The following is a 20171-nucleotide window of genomic DNA, read 5'->3' on the forward strand; positions in this document are numbered from 1 at the left end:
GCAAATTGAGCTGGCATGTGGGAAAGGGTCTTAACAGTTGTGAAATTTGAGACGAGGGAAGTAAAGCATTCAGGGCTGGGTCTGGTGCTCAGTTAGTAGCAGTATTTATTATTATGAAAATGAGAGGCCTTTTCTGTTAAATTTCCACTTCTCCCTGGAAGTAGCATGGGCTTTGGAGCCAAATCCAGGCTCTGCCAGCTTCTAGTTTTGAGATCTTGGGCAAGTTACCTGACCTCTCTGAGCCTCACCTGCCCAGTGGAGGTCAAGAGTCCCATCCTCTCCCTGGTGGTTGTGCAAAGTATATGAGCCTGGCACAGAGTAGGGACTCCAGCTGTGCTGGCTCTAATTGCTATGGCTGTGTGACCTTGGGCTTGTCTCTTAGCCTCTCTGAGCTACAGATCTCCTCATCTATGAAACAGGGATGCCAACGACTGCCTGATAGGGTGGTTTTGAGAAGAGAAGGCCTGCACAGTGCCTGGTATGCAGTCAGTGCTCAATAGGTGCAAGGTACTACTGTTAATGCCCAAGGGAGGCTGGCACTGAATTGCCAGGTTTCCTGGGAAAACGGTCCCCAGGGGCCCTGGGTGTTCAGCATCTTTGGGTAGGGCAGGAAGCTGCTTCCATCTGGTGGATGAGACCCCTGCCTCGGAGAGTCCAGAGGTGTAGTGTAAGCTGTCCATTCCCGGCCAGACCCCATTCCCAGCTACCCACTCTCCCTGAGGAAACTGAGGCAGGCAGCCTGCCCAGGGGAAGTGACTCAGCTGGGGTCACTTGCTGAGTCAGGCCTGATTGAACCCAGGAACCCTGTACCCCAGCTCCCTGGCTTCCAGGGGCTTGAGGTCCCTTGGGAACTGGGCTGGTTCAAAGGCCTGGCAGCGGGACCATGGCCACAGCTGGACACCTGTTTACTTGGGCCCAGGGCCTAGGCGACCTGTGTTCCTCTGTTAGGGCTCTGGGGTCTTACAGGCCACCACTAGGCTTGCGTCCTTCCTCCCAGCAGGGGCAAGGGACACTTCCCCAGGGGAGCAGGTCCTCCTGGTGTCCCCGGCCCTGCCCCAGCCGGAAACCTGGCAGCTGAGCAGATGGCTGGAAGATTTTTCCTCCCACGCCACCCTGTCAGAGGTCGGTGAGGGGGGCCAGTCTGTGGGCTTCCTCGTAAGCCAGGCCTGGAGCCCCTGGGGGCCCGTCCGGATATGGCCCCCCCTCATCAGCCAGGGGGGGAGCCAGCTGCTGCCCAGGATGCATGTCCCCAGGGAGGCCTGGGAGGGAGGAAGTCTGTGCCCTGCTCACAGGGGCTGACTCACAGGACTGGTGGCGGGGGTGGAGGGGGGACTGGGAATGCAATCAGGGGAGGTGGACACAAAAGAGGGCCTTTGACATGGAATCAGCCTTTTTAGAGCTTATACTTCAGTGTCACCTCAAAGGAGGAGGGGCCCAGAGAGGGTCATGTGTGTGGGGAGAGGCAAGTAGGAATGGGAGGGCTTGAGTGCACCCCTCCTGATATCCTGAAACAGCACCACTGAGAGCTTTCCCCCTTCTTAGGGTTTCACCTTCTTCTGCCCTCAACCCAGGGGCAGTGAAAGGGAGAAGCCACATCCTGGGACAGGGAGAAGGTGGGATTCAGAGGTACTGCCCAATCTTGAGAGATGCTCCCTGGCTTTCTCCACCTCCTGAAGCCTAGGTGGGGCGGTGGTTGGGGTGTCAGGCTGGGGGTGGGGGCGGAGGAAGCCAGAGGACATTTCCTGTTCTGGCAGACTGTGCTGGCCTGATAAATGTCCCTGGGGCACTAGGTGACCCCAGAGAGGGTGCAGCAGGGCCTTGCTGGCTGCCCAATGTTCGGGGGCAGAACCCACCTCTTGGTCTCCCCAGGGCCTCAGAGCCTTTGCTCCCTACTTCCCATGGGCTTCTTTGCCTCTAGCAGGTTGAGTGTCGTGAAAGGGCAGCAGGCTGCCTGCCAGGCAGTGTGTGTTGGAATCCCCTCAATGTTCTGTGCCCTCCTGGGCAGGGGCTCTGGGCTCCAGGACCAGTTGTTGCTGTGAGTGGGAAAGACAAATGTTCCCTGTGATCTGGAGTCAACCCCTGAGGCCGCCTTGGAGGAGGCATCCCTCTCCCAAGGGGTGAGACTTCCTGCCCAAACATCTGTGATCTGGAGCAGGGGAGGGTGGAGGCTCTGGACTGGCTCATTTTAACTTCATTTACTACAATTTTTAAAATCCTCCCCATGCTTGGGCAGGTAGGATTCTCACAGATAGGTAAGGGCTTTCTTTGCATATGGGCCTGATAATTAAAAGGGAAGTGTTAGCTTCCTTGAGTTACATTGTTATCTAGGATGATTTGATAGAAGAGAGGCTGATGAGTGCCAATATCTGGTCCCACAACTCAGAGCTAGGATTCTCAGCTGTTCAAGATCCTGTATTTCTTACCAACTTGGTAGAGCCTTGAGAGTCCCTTAGGATGGACCTGCTTGAATGAAGGAACACCAGGTACAAGCTTCAAGGCCGTTTCCAGGTTGCCTTAGCAGGCACTCAGGTAGACTCAGTTGTGTTCTGGACTTAGGGTCCTGAGATGCAGACCCATCCTCACTGGGGTGGCAATGGAGCTAACACTGGGAAGTGTGGAGATAGCTGCCTCCATGTGTTTGCTGCAGGGACTTGGGGGGTGGGGTGCCAGGATGTACCAGGCTGAAATATTCCTGCTCCATATTGTCCTTGTCCCTCACCTGGCTGCGGGATTTGGGGAAATCCTAGAGACTGCCAGAGCTGGGAACTCCCATCCCCAGAAGCCCTGGATGTGAAGGCCCCTCTTTGTGGAAGGTGGTTCATCCTCTGGCCACCCAGGCTCCCAGAAGCTCTGGTTGACCGAGAGAGAAGTGCCCCAAGATTACCCCTACTTATACCCTGCAGTCTATGCCTGGGGCCTTCCGAGTCTCCCTGGTGATAATTAATAATTGCCTTCTGCCCAGAGCTTGTCAGCTCCTGATTTCAGGGTTGTCACAATCTGATCAATTGCTCTTCATCCATGCCTGGCACATAGTAAGCACTTGTTAAATGGTATGGCCTGGGCCAAGGCCTGGGAGGGGACCACCTTTCTGCAGCCTGGCTGCCCTTGTGGCCAGAAAACTTCCCTGGCCCAGTCCCCTTCCTGGCTCATGGCTGCAGCTGAATGCTCTGGCTGACAGTTTCCTGCTTGGAGTCTCCGGAGCAGCCGCCTCTCCCCTGAGAAGCCCTTTTGTTTAGGCTCCCATGATGCCCCCCTGCCCAGCCCATGAGGCAGGCTCCCCCTGCAACTTCTTGTGGCAGGCAGTCCTGACGCTTTGGAGCTGGTGTTCTTCTTTCCTAACAATAATAGTAATAAAGTAGCAGCAGCCACTTGTTTCTTGAGCCCAGTAACAAGCACCCTACAGACATCAGTTCTTCAAATGCTCCTAGCGAATGCCAAGAAAAGAATGTTAGCCCGTTTTACAGGTAGGGACACTGAGGCTCAGAGAGGCCCTCTCCTTTGCATCCCATGGCGAGGAAGGGGCAAAGGCAGGATGTGAACCCAGGTTTGGGTGATAGCTCCAGGGGTCATCTAGGTGGGTCTCAGTGGCTTTCTTGGAGCCCCACTGTCTTTATGTCAGTCCCTGGGAGTTGGGAACATGACTCCAGAGACTGTGGAATGGCAGCCCACCTTGTCCAAGCCCAGGAGTTCATTCATTCCTACAGAGACTAATATTTTTGGAGCACCTCCTCTGAGCAGGCCCTGGGGAATCAGCAGGAATGAGACGGACTCTCAGCCCTCAGGGGGCGCACATCCTAGGGGAGAAGAGAGATGGACTGTAAGTGATATCGCTCAGGTTTAGCCAGCGTTTGTTAGCAGAGCGAGCAGTGATCTAATCCCAGCTCTGCCCCTCACTGGGCAAGCCACTTCTCCCGTTCCTGCTTTCCAGTCTATAAAATGGGCATAATGATAGGACTCCCCCCTCCAGTGGATATGTGCCAAGTGTTTAGCACAGAGCAGGGCAGGTAGAAAGCCTGAAATAGTATCATTTATTATCATTTTTGTTTTCTTATTTTCACCCTGTGTTGGTTTTCCTGACCACTTGGTGGGTTTGGGACCTGGACAGAGTTACTGATGACTCTAGACTCCAGCAGGAGTTGAATGAGACCTTTATAGCCCCTCTTCTGGATCTTATTCATTTGATAAACATTCACTGAGAAGTGAGTCCTCCTTGTGGTGTGCATTGGGCACAGATCAGGCATTTTGGGAGTGCTTCCTGGGTGGGGGTTTCCTGTAATCACTAGCTGTGGGACCTCTGTGTGTTTCAGTTTTTCCATCTGTAAAATGGGAGCAATAATTGGAGCTACCGCCTAGGGCTGTTGTGAAGCTTGGGAGAGTTAATGCTTTGCAAAAGTAGTTACAAAAATGCCTGGTGTATAGCAAGTGCTCAGTAAACATCACTGTTCTGGGGGGAAGTGGAGTGGGGGGCACGGTAAGGAGGTCTCCCAGCCATTGCCCAGACAGCGAGGGAGCTTGGATTGTGCGCAGCAATTCTGAGGAAGGTTCCTGCCAGGATTTGGCCCTGCAGTTGGGCTTCAAGACTCTGACATACGGGGGCGGATAGGGACAGGTGTTCCAGGCAAAGGAACAGGCATGGACAGAGGCCCAGGGTGCCCAGAAGGTAGGTTGGCTGAGGGGAGGTGACCACTGGTTGATGCTGGCTGCCAGGCATCTGCTGGAAGAGCCAGAAGTTGCAAATCCAACTGATCTCTTGCATTCATATGTTCGTTCATTCATTCAGCAGGCATTCATTGAGCTCCTTCTGTGTGCTAGGAACTGGAGACAGGGCAGGGAAAGATTCCTGGCCTCATGGAGCTCACAATCTGGTGAGGAAGTGGCCACTAATAAGATCATCATAACTGTTGGACATAGTGTGTGACCAGTGTGCTAAAGGACAAGCTCAGGACCCAACTTGGTTGGTGAGCACAGGGAAGGCTTCTGTTATGTGTGACTGGAAGCAGACAGGAGACAGTGCAGGGGGAATGGCTGACGCCAACACCCAGAGGCAGCTGGTGTGGCTGGGGAGGTCACATGGGTTGGTAGGTGGGGCAGGAACCTGGGTCTGGAATCAGTGCTCTCTGGGCACCTGTATCAAGGCCTGGGTGTGGGGGACTGTGGTGCTGATGAAGGGCAGATGTGGCCCCTTTCCTTCCCTTCTGTTTGACAGCTTTTACTGAGTACATACTGCGTGCAATGTGCCTACTGTGTACAAGTGCTGAGGACTGCAGGCACAAAGGTGCGGGACATTTGTGATGTGCAAAAATGCTACATGTATGTCAAGCATCTTCCCAGTGAGTACAGAGGCACCTATTTGCACTGTCTGGGCTGTCCTGCTGTGATTAGCTGCAGGGTCACCACCATGGCCAGGAAATGGCAGGGGAGCCCTTGTCATTGCTGCTGCCCTGTAGGTATGCCCAGTATGATGGGGCCACACAGAGAGAAGGTGCCTGTGGAGTGGAGTATGGCAGAAAGAAGCCCATTTCCAGGTTCAGATCTCCAGCTTGAGCTCCCTTTCAAGGATTTCATACAAACATCTTATGGGGTGGATACCATGCTGTTACCTGCTGACAGATGAGGAAACTGAGATTCAGAGAGGTCCAGTCAGAAGTGAGAGCAATATAGCCCACATGTAGCCCCCTTTGGAATGTGAGCCCTCAGAGAGTAGGGATTTTTGTCTTGTTCACCATGTATCCCCAGGACTTAGCCCAGTGCATGGCGCACGGTAGGCCCTCAGTAACATTGCGGGGGGGGGTGAGGGAGTGGATGGAGGTGGCATTGGTACCCAGTCCCACGTGGTTCTGTGTATTGTGCTCCTAACCACTGCCCAGTGAGGGTCACTGGAGTGGCACTGTTCCTTCAGGATGTACCTATCAAGAGTCTCTGTGTGCCTGGCTTTGTGCTGGAGTGGGGAGAGCATTTCTCATTCTCCATCCTGAAGAGCAGGCATGGATCTGTGGTTCCCAGCAGAGGCCCAGGCCCAGGCCCAGCCAGGCTTAGGAAGGAAAGATGTCGGTACCGATGGGTAACTATAGAGGGCCGAGCTGTTCAGCACCGTGGACAGCAGAGTGGTGGGGGGCTTAGTGCCATTTTGATTGGTGTCTAAGAAAGGCCCCTTGGGGCCGACCCCGTGGCGCACTCGGGAGAGTGTGGCGCTGGGAGCGCAGCAGTGCTCCCGCCGCGGGTTCGGATCCTATATAAGGATGGCCGGTGCGCTCACTGGCTGAGCGTGGTACGGCCGGTCACAAAAGGACAAAAAAAAAAAGAAAGGCCCCTTGGGCAGTGGGAGGGGAAGGGAGCCCCAGTTGGGACCAGCAGACAAAGGTTGCTTGTCCTGAAAGTCCCCCATCAGAACAGGAAATACCTTTGTGCCCCTTGTGAGTCTTGTTCATTTATTCTTTTTTGTTTTTGTTTTATACTTATTTTTGTAGTCACCAATGATATATTCTCATTCTAATATTTAACTAACAATAATAGCAGCTAGTCCTTATTAAGCTTTCCCTGGATTCTAAGGCCTTTACATCTATTAATTCAATTAATCCTTATAACACTCCTATGGGGTAGGCATGATCATTGTCCCTATTTTATGGATGGGGAAACTGAGGCAGAGAGAAATCAAGTAATTCATTCAAGGTCACCCAACTAGTAATTGGTCATGCTGGGATTTGAACCCAGGCTCCAGAATCCGTGTCCCTAACCATATTTTCTAGACATAAGTAGTAGCAGTCTTCCTTGATTATTCCCCCCTGCACCTCCATTCTAGTTCCTTCCCAGAGTTCACCACTGTTTCAGGACAGGTTTGCTTCTGCCAGACCTTTCTTGCACATCATTTACCACCATTTAAATATGTTTATGTACATATAGAAATGGGTAGTTTAGGTTATATAAGTAGGATCATACAGTTTGTGTTGTTCTGTGGTTTGTTTTTTTGCTTAATGTGTGCCTTAGAGCTCTACTGGAGGTGGTAGAATAGATCTTCCTCATCTCTCCAACTGCCGCGGAATATTCCAGCCTATAGATGTACTGCAGTTTATTTCACTAGTCTCCAAATAATGGGCATTTAGGTTGTATCTATTTTTTCCATATTATAAATACTGCAGCCAGGAATTGTCCTGTACGTGCCTCTCTGTGCATAGTAGTAAATATTTCTCTTGGATTCTTAAAAGTGGGATTACTGAGTCTAAAATGGATCCTGCCAAATTGTCCTCCGAAAAGGCCATACCCCTCACAGAACCAGCAGTGCTGCAGGGGAGTGCCCACTTCACTGCATCTTCACCAGCACTGGAGATTATCAGTCATTTTGGCTTTTTGACGTTGTGCCGTGTGGATTGCCTGGCTCGTGGTGTTTTTTGGGGGACATCTTCTGCTCACCTGTGTGCTCACCCCTCTGTTGCCCACCCCGCATCGTGTCTTTCAGCCTGGCCGCCCCACCTCGGTCTCCGCCATGAACGGGCCCACCCTGCAGCCTTCCTCTGCGTCGTCCTCCTCGGCGTCCTCAGCCTCCCTGCCCACAGCGGCGTCCCGGTCCCCGCGGGGCTGGAGCGAGTTCTGCGAGCTGCACGCGGTGGCTGCAGCCCGGGAGCTGGCCCGCCAGTACTGGCTCTTCGCCCGCGAGCACCCGCACCACGTGCCGCTGCGTGCCGAGCTCGTGTCGCTGCAGTTCACCGACCTTTTCCAGCGCTACTTCTGCCGCGAGGTGCGCGAGGGCTGGGCTCCCGGGCCACCCGCGCGCGACTACCGTGAGACAGGCCGTGGGCCCCCCGCCAAGGCCGAGGCGCCTCCGGCCGAGCCGGGCCCAGGCCCGGCCGCGCCGTCCCTGCCCAAGGCCCGCAGCTCGGAGGAGCTGGCCCCGCCGCGGCCGCCCGGCCCCTGCGCCTTCCAGCACTTTCGCCGCAGCCTCCGCCACATCTTCCGCCGCCGCTCAGCCGGGGAGCTGCCCGCGGCCCCCGCCCCCGGTGCCCCTGCGGAGGCGGGCGAGGCCCCAGCAAGGCCCGGCCTGGCCAGGAAGCTCCTGCCCTGGAGCCTGGCCCGGGAGCCGCCACCGGAGGCCCTCAAGGAGGCGGCGCTGCGGTACAGTCTGGCCGACGAGGCCTCCATGGACAGCGGGGCGCGCTGGCAGCGCGGGAGGCTGGCGCTGCGCCGAGCCACAGGCCCCGACGTCGGCTCCGAGCACGTGCTGGAGCTCTTCGACCCGCCCAAGGTAAGCGCCGCCGTGCGGGTTGCGCACTGTGCCAGTGCCATTCACCGTGCTGAGAGCGCGGATGTGGGGGTGGACAGTGACGGTTTTCCAGCAGGTGGTTGCAGAGTGCCCAGTAGAAAGCATGCCTTTTTAAAAATGAACTTTTGATTTTATTAACTTAGTTATTTTTTGGTGGCTAGCCAGTACGGGGATCCGAACCCTTGGCCTTGGTGTCACAACACTGAACTCTTACTGACTGAGCTATGAACTTTTAATTTTAGAGTCATTTTAGATTTAGTTCACTTATACACCGCACTCAGCTATACCTAATGTTAACATCTTACATCATTATCTAGTTTGTCATGCCTAAGGAAACAGCACTGGTACATTACTTTTAACTAAACTCCACAGTTGCTTTGGATTTTGTTAGTTTTTCTCTAATACCCATTTCCTGTTCCCAGGATACCACATTAGATTCAGTTGTTATGTCTCCTTAGGTCCTTTTGGCTGTGACAGTTTTTGACTCCCTGTTTTTGATGGCCTTGACACTTTTGAGTAGTACCAGTCAAGGATTTTGTAGAACGTCCAGGGACACCTCTTTTGATTCACATTTGGGTGTAATGTGGGCTAGTGGCAGGTTGGTCCAAGGTCTTTGAAAACCCTGACCCAGACTGACTGCGACAAATGGTGTTTTATTTCTATAGGGTTCAAGACCATTGTAGAATTTCTTTGCACCTCCCATGCTTTGTTGTCTTATTTTCTTTCAAGTTTAAAAAAATTTGTCCTTTTCCTTTGCAACCACGTTAATTCCTACCGTGCAGTTAAAGCTGAAGGGTCACTGTGTTCCACACACCTGATGATCTCCAGCTTTGACTTAGGTGTATCTAGTTGATAGGACTGTGTGGTTTTCATTTAATTCCTTTCTCTTCTTTGTGGTCCTCTTATGTGCTAGGGCCTTGCTGTGTAGCCTGAGCAAACATGTGATCCCAGCTCTGAGGGGCTCACGGTCAAAGCAGAGGAGACCAAGAGTTATTTGTTCATTCATTTGACAGATATTTACTAAGCACCAACTGTGCGCCAGGCATATGCTGGGTACTGGGGGAGCTGGCATTCTAGTGGGGGTTGTTGAAGGAATAAACTCACAAATGAACATGTAATTACAAACTACAAATTGTGTTCTAGAGGAAAAGCAGTGGGGTCTGTGGGAGGATAACTGAGGGGTCCCAGTTTGGCAGTTGGGGGTGGGAGGTTAAACTTCATGGTTGTGTAACATGCACACACTGAAGTGTGTAAAGTGCATCTGAAGCTTGATGGGTGTTTCTGTGTGTGTACACCCAAGGGACCCAACACCCCAGAGGGCTCCCTTATGCCTCCCCCATGTCACTACCCCCCCCCACCTACTCCTATCTCCACAGGTTAGATTTCTCTGTTCTCGAATGCCATGTAAATGGAATCACACTGTATGTCACCTTTTATGTCTGGTTCCTTTCGCCCAGCATAATGTTTTGTTAGTATTTTTGGAGGCTGGCCAGTATGGGGATCCAAACCCTTGACCGTGATGTTATAACCAATTGAGCTAACTGGCCAGCCCTTTGCCCGGGATGACATTTTAGAGATTCATCATGTTCTTGCGTGCATCAGAAGTGCATTTCTTTTTATTGCTGAATGCTATTCCATTGTACGATGTCCCACAATTGGTTTATCCTGTCACCTGTTGATGAATATTTGGATTGTTTCTACTCTGGGACTTTTACAAATAATGCTGTTATGAAATTTGCATACAGGGCTTTGCATGGGCATATGCTTTCATTTTTCTTGGATAGGTTCCTGGAGTGGGATTGCTAGGGCATACAGTAAGTGCATGTTTAACTCTGTAAGAAACTGCCAAACTTTTCCCTAAGTGGCTGCACCCTTTTGTGCCCCCACCAGCAGCGTGTGAGGCGTCCTGTGGTTCCTCATTGTCACCAGCACTCGGTGCTGAGAGGCTTTCCTCTCAGTCACTCTGGTGGGTGTGTACTTGACCCTTGGCCCAGGCTGGCTGGTGCTCTGTCATAGCCTTGGTGGTTGCTGTGGGGCCTACGGTGTCTTCCAAAAAGCAAGCAGCCCTGGTGGGGCCTCTCCCAGCTCCTTTGATTGGTGGGTCAGCCAGGCTCTGGCCTTTCACAGAGTTTCTGGCACAATGGAGCAGGCCTCAGGTCCTACAGCTTCCCACAGCTTCCAGTTATGTATGGACCTGTCTAGGGGCTGTTCCTGAGTGTTTCCCTCAGTGATTCAAAGCATCTAGTCTCTGGGCCGAGGATGCTTAGAACACAAGTCTTGAGTGTGCCTGCCAGGTGGTCGGCCTTGACTTCTGACCCTGGAGTTGGCTGTGAGAAGCTTTAAACAAAAGGAAAAAGGAGGGCCTGACAACTGGGTGTGGTGGTGAAGGGCTTGAGTTCTGCATTCACACCTTAGCTCTGTTGCTTAAAGGGTGCTGATCAGGGAGGGAACAGACGCAGTCCCAGCGCCAGCCTGGAGAAGGCCCTGCTGCCCAGAACAGAAAGAGGCCTGGAGGACAAGAGCTGAGAGAGCACAGCTGCCAGGATTTTACTTGGGCCTCAGCCAAGCAAATGCCACCCAGAAGTCTGAGGCCAGGTGGCCAGAGGCTCATGGGTCAGCCTCACCTGGAATTGGGTCCCAGCTCTGCCTCCGGCCAGCTGTATGACCCTGGGCCTGTCACTTTCCTACTCGGAGCCTCAGTCTGCTCATCTGTCAGGTAGGGTTACAGCAGTGGCCACTTCAGGGGTCCTTGTGAGGGCTGTGGTGGGAGGGAGCTCCCTGTTACTGGAGGTGTGCAAGGGAAGGCCACAGCCTGCTGTGGGGGATTGGAGGGAGGTTGGAGGAGGCATCTGTGGCTGTTTCCTAAGATCAGGAGAGGGGTAGAAGAGTCACAGCTTTCTCTGGTTTCGGTGACGTCCCTGCAGGTGGGCAGGAGGTGGAGCAATCCCCCTCCCACTAAGCACTGGCCCTTGGGAGGAGGGTGGGGGTTGTCTCCATTGGGAGTGGCCAGCAAAGGCAGGGGATAGACCACAGAAGTAGTTACAGGGCCAGGGGTGGCTGGCCTTGGGCCCTGGGCCTTTGCCAGGAGTTGGGGGGCCTATTTCCAGTGGAGCATAACCTATCTTCTGGGCCTCAGTTTCCATGCCCAGGCCTGAGCTGGCTGAGATGGTCTGGAAGCCCTGGTAGCCCTGTCGGTTCTGGGGGCTGAGCCTCAGTTTCCCTCATCTGTACAGTGGGGGTTATGATGGAGGTCCAGCCACTGTTGAAAAATGCCTTTTCAGCCAGCATTTATCGAGTATTCATTACCTATCAGGCACGTTACTGGCCTGGCCTCATTTAATCTCAGCAGCCCTGGGAGGGTAGCTTCTGTGATTACACCCATTTCATATATGGGGAAACTAAGGTAGAGAGAGGTTAGGTAACCTGCCCAAGGTCACACAGCTCATGAGTGGCCAAGGGGATTGGAACCCGGGCAGCTGGGCTGTACCAGGTGCCTAGGAAGCCCTCAGAAGGACTTAACTGTTAACTATTAGTGGTGGTGGTGTTTAACCAGGAGTGCTAATTGGGTGGGGACATCTGTTTTGGGCTCTCAGACCAGGAAAGGCTCCCGTGGCCATTTTGTCGAGTGCCACCATTTCACAGATGGGGATAACCAGAGGGGGCTGGCTAGTGCCCCCCTCACCTGGCACACAGGACTGGGGGTCCAGCATGCCCCATCTGTGGCCTCTGACGCCCAGCCTAAAGACTAGGTAGAGGAAGGAGGCAGGGGGCACCTCGGGAGGACTTAGCCCACAGCCTTCAGCCTCCACCTGCACCACGGGCCTCAAGTACTCCCAGGAGGAAGTGGTCTGGTTGGGGGCGGCTGGGTCTTGGGGGTCCATTTGGACAGACAGGGTTCAGAGCCACCCACTCTGCTCCTTCTGAGCTGGATGTCCTTGGGAAAGTGACTTGGCCTTGCTGGGACTCAGTGTTCTCATCTGTGACATGGGGATGGTCATAGGTCCTGCCTGTGGGGTTGTGGTCATGCGGGGGAGGCAATGCATACAGTAAGCACTGACTGGGTGGGTGAGGGGCAGCCTTGGGCCCCTCTGTCCCTGGCGCCCGCCCCCCCCCCCCCAAGCATTAAGTTCAGCAAGGGAGATGGTCCAGGAGACAGGGTTCCTGACTAGAGGCCAACCAGGCCTTGGGCCTCCTCAGCTCCCCTGTCCATGCCTGGGGTCTGATCTGGAGGAGGCAGAGTCACAGGCTGAGCAGCTGTCTCTGGATGTGAACGTGACTATGAAGCTGGGCTTGTGGCAGGTGCCGTAAGGGCCCGGGAGACAAGTGGGCATGTGAGGGCTTCCATCGTATTAGTCTGTTCAGTGCTTGCTGGGATTTTTTAAGGCAGGCTCTGTCATTGCACCTACTTTACAGATGGGGACACTGAGGCTCAGAAAGGCCAAAGGAGACTGGGTGAGGTGCAGAGCCAGGGCAGGGGATGCAGGGAGTCACCTCCACCACCCGTGCCTCATGTGTGGGAAGAGGAAACAGAAAGAAAGGGACGTCCGCCGGAGGCCTGGCGGTTTCCTCTTGAGGCAGGAGTGTGAGGAGGAAGAGGACAGGCTGGCAGGAAGCAGCCGGGCAGGAGGGGTAGCACCTTGAGTTCTGATGGGCCTGGCTTCCAGTCCTGCTCTGCCCCTGCTGAGCTATGTGACGTTGGGCAAGGCACCTTGCCCTCTCTGTGCCTCAGTTTCCTCAAGTAAAAATAGCCACATAATGGCACCCACCTCAGGATGAACTGAGCCATGAAGGGCCTGGAGCCATGCCCAGCACAACCAGTGCTCAGCAGAGCTCAGTTACTGTGGTCATGGTCATTGTAGTTTTTATTGTTTTTGATGTGACAGGCACTGCATGTTACACATCTCATGGAATCCTCACCACAAATCCTCGGAGGTGGGGTCAGTTATGAAGCCATCTCACAGATGAGGAAACTAGGCCCAGAGAGGTAGACAGCACACAGCCACAGCTGGGAGGTGAGAGAGCCAGGAATGGAGACCCATATGGGCCTGCCAAGATCAGGGGGCACCAGGGACTAGTGGTTTGTGTTTCAACCTCAAAACAGGTGAAGAAAACACCCACCTCCTCTTTCAGCAGGTGGATCTTCATGGCACAGGCAGAGCCCAGATGTCCCAGTGGACAGAGGTTTAAGAGGCCAATGGCTCCCCAATCCCACCTCTCCCATGGTGAGGATGGGGGGCCCATCCTCACTCTGTCCTGGGCTGCTGTGTGACCTGGGTGGGTCCCCACCCCTCTCTCAGCTGGGGAGTGGGCAACCAAGGGACTTGATCTGGGCCTTCTGGGACTGGTGGGGGGAAGATTGAAGGGGAGGCAGGGCTCCCATAGGACCCCCAACCACACATGGAGCCGCTCCATCTGTCCCCTTATAGGAGTTCCACATAAAATCGTTTTTGAAAAAGTGCTTTGCTGCTTGGAAGAAACCCCCAACCACGCTGAAACCGCGGGCAGATGGTATCAGTGTGCTTCCTTTGAGCTCAAATTCTATGAATCTGCAGACTAGAAAGTGCCTCGAATCCAAAAAGGCGAGCGTGGTTAACGATAGTAATTTATTATCACCCATTTGGTGCCTCTGGGCTGTTTGCCCCTCCTGCTCCATGGGGCCTGTTTGCTGTTGCCAGCTTCTTGGAAGTTTGGTCTTGCATTTTTAAAAATTTATGTTATTTATTTTTTGTGGCCGGCTGGTACAGGGATCCAAACCCTTGACGTTGGTGTTTTAACACCACACTCTAACCAACTGAGCTAACCAGCTAGCCCTGGTCCTGCATTTTTGTTTGCTTGTTTGTTTGCGGGGACTGGGTATTGGGATGAGACCATCAGGGAGTTTGGGCTATGGGCTTGGTGACTGGGGTCAGTGTCCAGGGACAGAGGGATGGGCACCAGAGAAGGGCAGAAGGACAGGTTTGGGTTCAGATCTTGGCTTTTGTGTCCTTGCTGTGTAGCTCTGGGTTAAGAACTCGGCCTCTCTGAGCCTGTTAATTACTGTGGAAAATGGGATTCCAGTACTTGCCTTGCTGGGTTGTTTAAAGCCAAAAGCAGACTCAGGGAGGGCCTGGCACAATGTGTTCCCACCCTGAAGGGCAGAAGAAGGGACTTCCTGTGAAGGAAGCTGCCGGGTCCCAGAGGTGGGTCCCCAGGTGCCCTCCCCAGGCCGGGCAGCATCCAGGACTGGACAGCAGCTGACGCCCCAGCAGGCAAGTCAGGCGCTGCTGGAAATCCCCCACCCACCCCGCGGTGAATGGAAAAGGAAACCAAATGCACGAGAAGAGGTCTCTGTATTCTCAGTGCTGGCCCTCGTGGCGGGGGGGCTTCCTCCTCCATGGCAGGAGGGGCCACCTCACTTCCATTTGTGGAGTTCCACACCCCATTTTCCTATCGCCCCTCTGGGCTGGGGAGGTGGCCATGGACCCCGCTGACTGCTCGGCCTCAGGAGCCAGTGGGTGACACTTACGTGGACCACCCAGCCTCTGCATCCTCCCTGGCTACTACCAGGGGGTCCCTGCATTACATGCACAGGTGCCTCGACGCCATGCTGGGGGTGTTTGAAGTCCACAGTGGCAGAGAAGGGAGAGAAGAGAGAAACTTCTCTTTAGGGAACTGTCTGGAACTGGGGGCCCTGCTTTGTTTCATCTAAAAGCTTTGTGTAATCTAGGAAACTGTCTCTAACTTGCCGAGGGCCTTCATGTCTAAGTTCCTGATGATGATCTTAGTTTTGTTTTTTCAATTAAGGTTCATGGCAGAAAGTAAAAAAATATAACTGAGAAACCACCCACAATCCCACTCTCCAGAGTGACATTTCCATTTTGCTAGATGTCTTTATAATCTTTTTTCCTTGTCTTTCTTTACCTAACTCCCTGTCAACCCCAAATTGTGATTCCTTGGGTATTCGTTCATCATCCCTCCCGCAGTTCTCTCTGGAGCCCTGCAGCATGCCTTGCCATTGTTTAGATGTCAGAGGCACAGGTCGGGGCTTTGGGACAGAAACTCCAGCCCCTGTGGGCCTGACATTCCTCATACTATTTTGTTATCTGTTTTTTTTTTCACCTGTCTTGAACATTTTTCTGTATTCTTAAATATTTTTCAAGAATATCCTTTTTTTTATACTGCCTGCACAGTAATCCATTTACACAGGTAGGCCGTGATAGATTTATCTAGTGCTCTGTATTATAGAGACCCGTTTCAGCCGTTTCTGACTTTTTTGCCAGTATAAATAACCCTGTGACGAGCATCTTGCACATAAATCTTGGTGCCCATCTCTGATAATTTCCTTAGGCTAAATTCCTAGAGGGGAGTGCTGGGTTAGGGCTGTATGAATGCTTCTAATGCGTGCGCACGCTCTCAAAGCTTTATTGAGATATAATTCACATACCATAAAATTCACTTATTCAAAGTGTACAATTCATTGATTTTTAGTATATTTACAGAGTTGTGCAACCATCACCATAATCTAATTTTAGGACATTTTTATCCTCTCCAAAGGAAACTTTGTCCCCCTGAGCAGTCCCTCCTCACTCCTCCCTCCGCCAGCCCCTGGCAACCACACTCTGCTTTATGTCTCTGTAGATTTGCTGATTTGGTTCTTTTCATATAAATGGATCATACAGTATGCTGTCTTGTGTCTGGTTTCTGCCACATAGCATAATGTTTTCAAGGTTCTTCTATGTTGTAGTGTGCATCAGAATTTTGTTCCTTTTTATGGCCAAACAATATTCCATTATAAAGATTTACCACATTTGTTTATCTGTTCATAAGTTGATGGACACTAGGTTGTTTCTACTTTTGGGCTATTATGAATAATGCTGCTGTAAACATTCATGTATAATATGACATATTTTCATTTCTCTTGGTTATATACCTGGGAGTGGAATTCCTGAGTTGTAGGGTGATACTGTGCTTAACATTGTGAGGAACTGCCAAACTGTTTTCCAAAGCAGCTGCACAGTTTTATATTTCCACCAGCAATGTAGGAGGATTCCAATTTCTCCACATCCTTGCCAATGCTTATTATCTGACTTCTTGATTCTAGACATCCTAGTGGGTATGAATTGGTATTTCATTGTGGTTTCGATTTGCATATCCCTGATGGTGAATGATGTGACATCTTTTCCTTTGCTTGTTAGCCGTTTCTAATGCTTTTGATATATCCTTTCCAAGTAGCCTTTCTGAAGATTACACCCATTTACCTTCTCATCACCAGTGGTGCCAGCACTGGATATTATTTTTAAAATCTTTTCAACTTCTGGGTGCAAAGTGATTATTTTGTGTTTTCTTGATTATGAGTGTGACTGCCCATTTCTCTTTTTCTAAAAAATTGAGATATAATTCGTATACTATAAAATTTACTTGTTTAAAGTGTACAATTCATTGTTTTTTTAGCATATTTACAGATCGTGCAACCATCACCACTATCTAATTCCAGAACATTTCCGTCACCCTAGAAAGAAACTCCATTAGCAGCCAGTCCCAAATCTCCTAGCCCCTGGCAGCCACTAATCTACTTTTGCCCCTATGCATTTTGCCTGTTTCTCTTATGTTTCTTGGTCATATATATATTTTCTGACTATAAGGAGGCCATCCATTTACTTTGCATGCTCTTCTCTTGCACTGTCTGCCTTTTCTTGTTGATTTGCAAGTGCTCTTTTTTGTGCATGTGTTGATTTGCAAGCGGATATTAGCACTGTCACATTTTCCAAATATTTCCTGAGTTTCCCATTGGACTTTTCAATTTTGTTCCTGAGTTTCGTGGCCTATGGAGGTTTTCGAGTTTCAGGCAGTAAAATTCAGTGATCTTTTCCCTTTTGTTTGTTTTGGTGGCTGGCCAGTATGGGGATCTGAACCCTTGACCTTGGTATTACAACCCCACGCTCTAACCAAGTGAGCTAATTGTCCAGCCCTCCTTTATGATTTTATTCTTTGCTTTTCCTGCTTAGAAAGGCCTTCCCAACCCTTGGATCAGATAAATAATTACTTAGATTTTATTCCAGTTCTGTCTTGGTTTCTTTTTTCACTTTTAATTATCTAATCCAGCTGGCTTTTATTCTTTGTGGCTGGCGTGATTTCCTGTTGTTTGTGATGTCAGTGAGATGCTGTGTGTCAAGGCCTAGCACATAGTAAGTGCTTAGTATACACGAGTTAAAGATAATAGTAACGACATTTTGTGCCAGACAGGGCTGGAAGGACATGAGATTCCAGGTGCTGTGTGGAGGCTGGAGCGGGTACCTGGTTGGGGCCAAGGCTCTGCTTGGCTGTCTCAGAGCCTGCTTCTCCCCGCAGCCCCTCCAGGCCGAGGCTCTCACTTTCACCTCTTATTCTGAATCATCATTCTTCGAAGGCAGGCAGTGGCTACCATCTATCCGGGGCTTTTGGGGATCTTGGTGATCTTGGTGGTGACGAGTCCCCTTCCCCTCGGGTGCACTCCCCCACCCAAGGCTGGTGACAGAGATTATTTGTTGTTTCTTAACCACAGCTTTTTTCACCCTCACCCTGCACAGAGCAGGTGCTGGGCCCGGGGTTTCCCCCAGCTGGTCCTGGCTCAGGTGGCAGTGGGCACCACTCAGTGGGGCTAGCCAGCCCTGGGACCTGGCCCTGCCGGTGCTTGCTCCACCCAGGCTCAGCACTGGGGCCCCAGGACACCCATCGTGGTCCTCGGTGGTGATTTTGGAGATACCCAGAGCATACTCTCTGGTGCCGGGGAGGGCTCTGGAGGGCTTTGCGGAGCCCTGCCTTGCCTCTCTGCCCAGTACTTGCTGGGGGGTCCATGAGACCTCGGTGGCCAGGAGCAGCATTGAGAGAGAGGCATAGTCTGGTAAAGGTGTGGACAAGGCTGGGGCACTGGGCCAGAAGGATTCCTGGGGAGATGGCGGAGAGCAGGATGTGATCGCTCAAGGCATGGGCGATGGCAGCTGGTTTGCAGCGGGTGACGGGGGAGGCAGACTGGAACCAGGCCTGGAGTGGGGTTCAGCCAGGCCCCTGCCACATGCTGTGCCAAGCACTGCCCAGAGATGCCACTCCAACCTCAAGAGTGTCCCAGGCCAGCCGGGGACAAGAGAGAACTGAATGAAGCTGGCTGTGTGCAGTCGTGACATTTGCTAACTCCAGGGTCTTGACCATTGCTTGTTCTTATTTGGCGTGGGGGAGCCAGTGGTATGGCCAGGACTGGTGGCTGTGCAGAGGGCACAGGTTGAGGAAGCAGTGGAGGGAGAAAGTCTGGGAGGGGTCAGGGTGTGTCCTGGCTAGTGGGGCTCTGGCTCCCCTTCCCCCATTCCTTTCCCCCTGCAAGGCCCCATTCCAGATGACACTCCCCAAGTGGGCCACTGGGGTCTGGACTTCCTGCTCACCTGTGGGAGGCAATGTCAGTGGGGGAGGGTGCCCTCGATTCCCTTGTGGCATGTCCAGGGCAGACACTTAAGCAGAGGCTATGCCTGTCCTCACAGCTGCTGGGGGCAGCCACATGCCCCACCCACATCTCAGGGACCCCAGACTGGCTCTGTGGGGCCTGTTGCGGGAGCTGCCTCCCTCTTTCTGTGGGGGTGTCTGTCTCTTGGGGGGAGGCTGCTCCAGTAACAGAGAGAGGCTTTGTGTCTCTGTCACTGTGATTGTGTGTTTGGGGAGGGAGGGTGGTCTCTGTCTGAGAGGAGGCTTTGTGCCTGTGTCACTGTTTTTCTGACACATGCGGGGGACCCTTATGTCTGACACTCTGAGGGTGAGGCTTGTCTAACCTCTGTCTGTCCCCGCTTCCATGTGCCCTGGTCCCAGCATCTCTGACTAGTTACCACCCCCACACTACCCACCCCCACTTGAGAAAGGGGAAAGTCCCATAGTAGCGTGCACCCCGCTGACCACCCCCATAGTCAGTTGGGGTATGGACTGTGGTGCCCCCTGCCTGGAGGAGGGAGACCTCATGGTGACTATGAGCAGGGTGGCTGTATTTGGGGATGTCCCACTCACCACGTCTGTCTCTGCCTCTGCTGGTGAGGGCTCTTTTTCTGGCATTGGGGGGCTCTCGCCAAGAAAGGGGGAAAGCCCATGTGGCTTTTCTGGATGCTTCTATCCCTTTCCTGTTCCCGTGGGAAGAAGGAACGTGTGGCAACGGGGCAGACCAAGGGGGAGATCTGGCCCATAGTGAACTGGGTGAGTCTGGAAGACCCCTGCAGCCTCAGACCCACTGGGTACCCAGGGCAGCAGGCAGGTTCACTTGCAGAAGTCTTGGGAGCAGGTTCTGTTACCATCCCCATTTTACAGAAGAGGAAACGAAACCACAGAGAGATGTAGTAACTTGCTCAGGGTCACACAGCAAAAAAAGTGGCTGAATCAGCATTTGAAGGGCCTGTGAGGGTGAGGGTTCTGTTTGGGGACAGAGCAAGGACATGACCTGTGGCCTGCAGTTCTGTGGCCAGAAGGAGCTTGGGAACAAGAGGGCAAGATAACTCACCATACCCCCACATATCCCTCTGCTCCCCAGACATTTGAGGCCTGGGGTCCCAGGCCCCCACCCAAGTACTCATCCATTCATCCATCCATCCATCCATCCGGCAAACCCTCTAAGTATCTCCTCTGGGCCCAACCCAGTGCTGGGCCCCAGCTGGGAACAAGGCTTGGTGCCCCGCCCCAACTCTGAAAGGAACTCACAGTCAGATGTTGGAGGCAGCTGCATCATCAGGAAATTATGGCCTGGCCTGATAAGCTCCATGCTGAGGAAGAGGTCTAGGAATCACACTAACCATGACTTGCTGGTCAGGGAAGGCTCCCTGGAGGAGGGGAAGTTTTCTCTGCTGAGACATGCAGTTTGGATCAAACAGGGCATCACACCTTCAGGGGCCTGGTGGTGGGGGATAGTGTGTGGGCTGGATGGTGGCCGGGTGTC

General features: G+C 52.7%; 1 protein-coding gene across 1 annotated transcript in view; it reads left to right on the forward strand.

The window, feature by feature from the left end:
• The window catches only part of SH2B3 (SH2B adaptor protein 3), a 34798-nt gene that overhangs the window by 2940 nt on the left and 11687 nt on the right, over nt 1-20171 (forward strand). Inside the window, exon 2 of the mRNA XM_063086217.1 lies at nt 7454-8236. Within this exon, the coding sequence (XP_062942287.1) occupies nt 7481-8236 (756 nt within the window). The 5' untranslated portion in view covers nt 7454-7480. The remainder of the gene's footprint in view (nt 1-7453; nt 8237-20171) is intronic.

This window comes from Cynocephalus volans, chromosome 2 (genome assembly GCF_027409185.1).
Source record: "Cynocephalus volans isolate mCynVol1 chromosome 2, mCynVol1.pri, whole genome shotgun sequence".
Classification (NCBI taxonomy): Eukaryota; Metazoa; Chordata; class Mammalia; order Dermoptera; family Cynocephalidae; genus Cynocephalus; species Cynocephalus volans.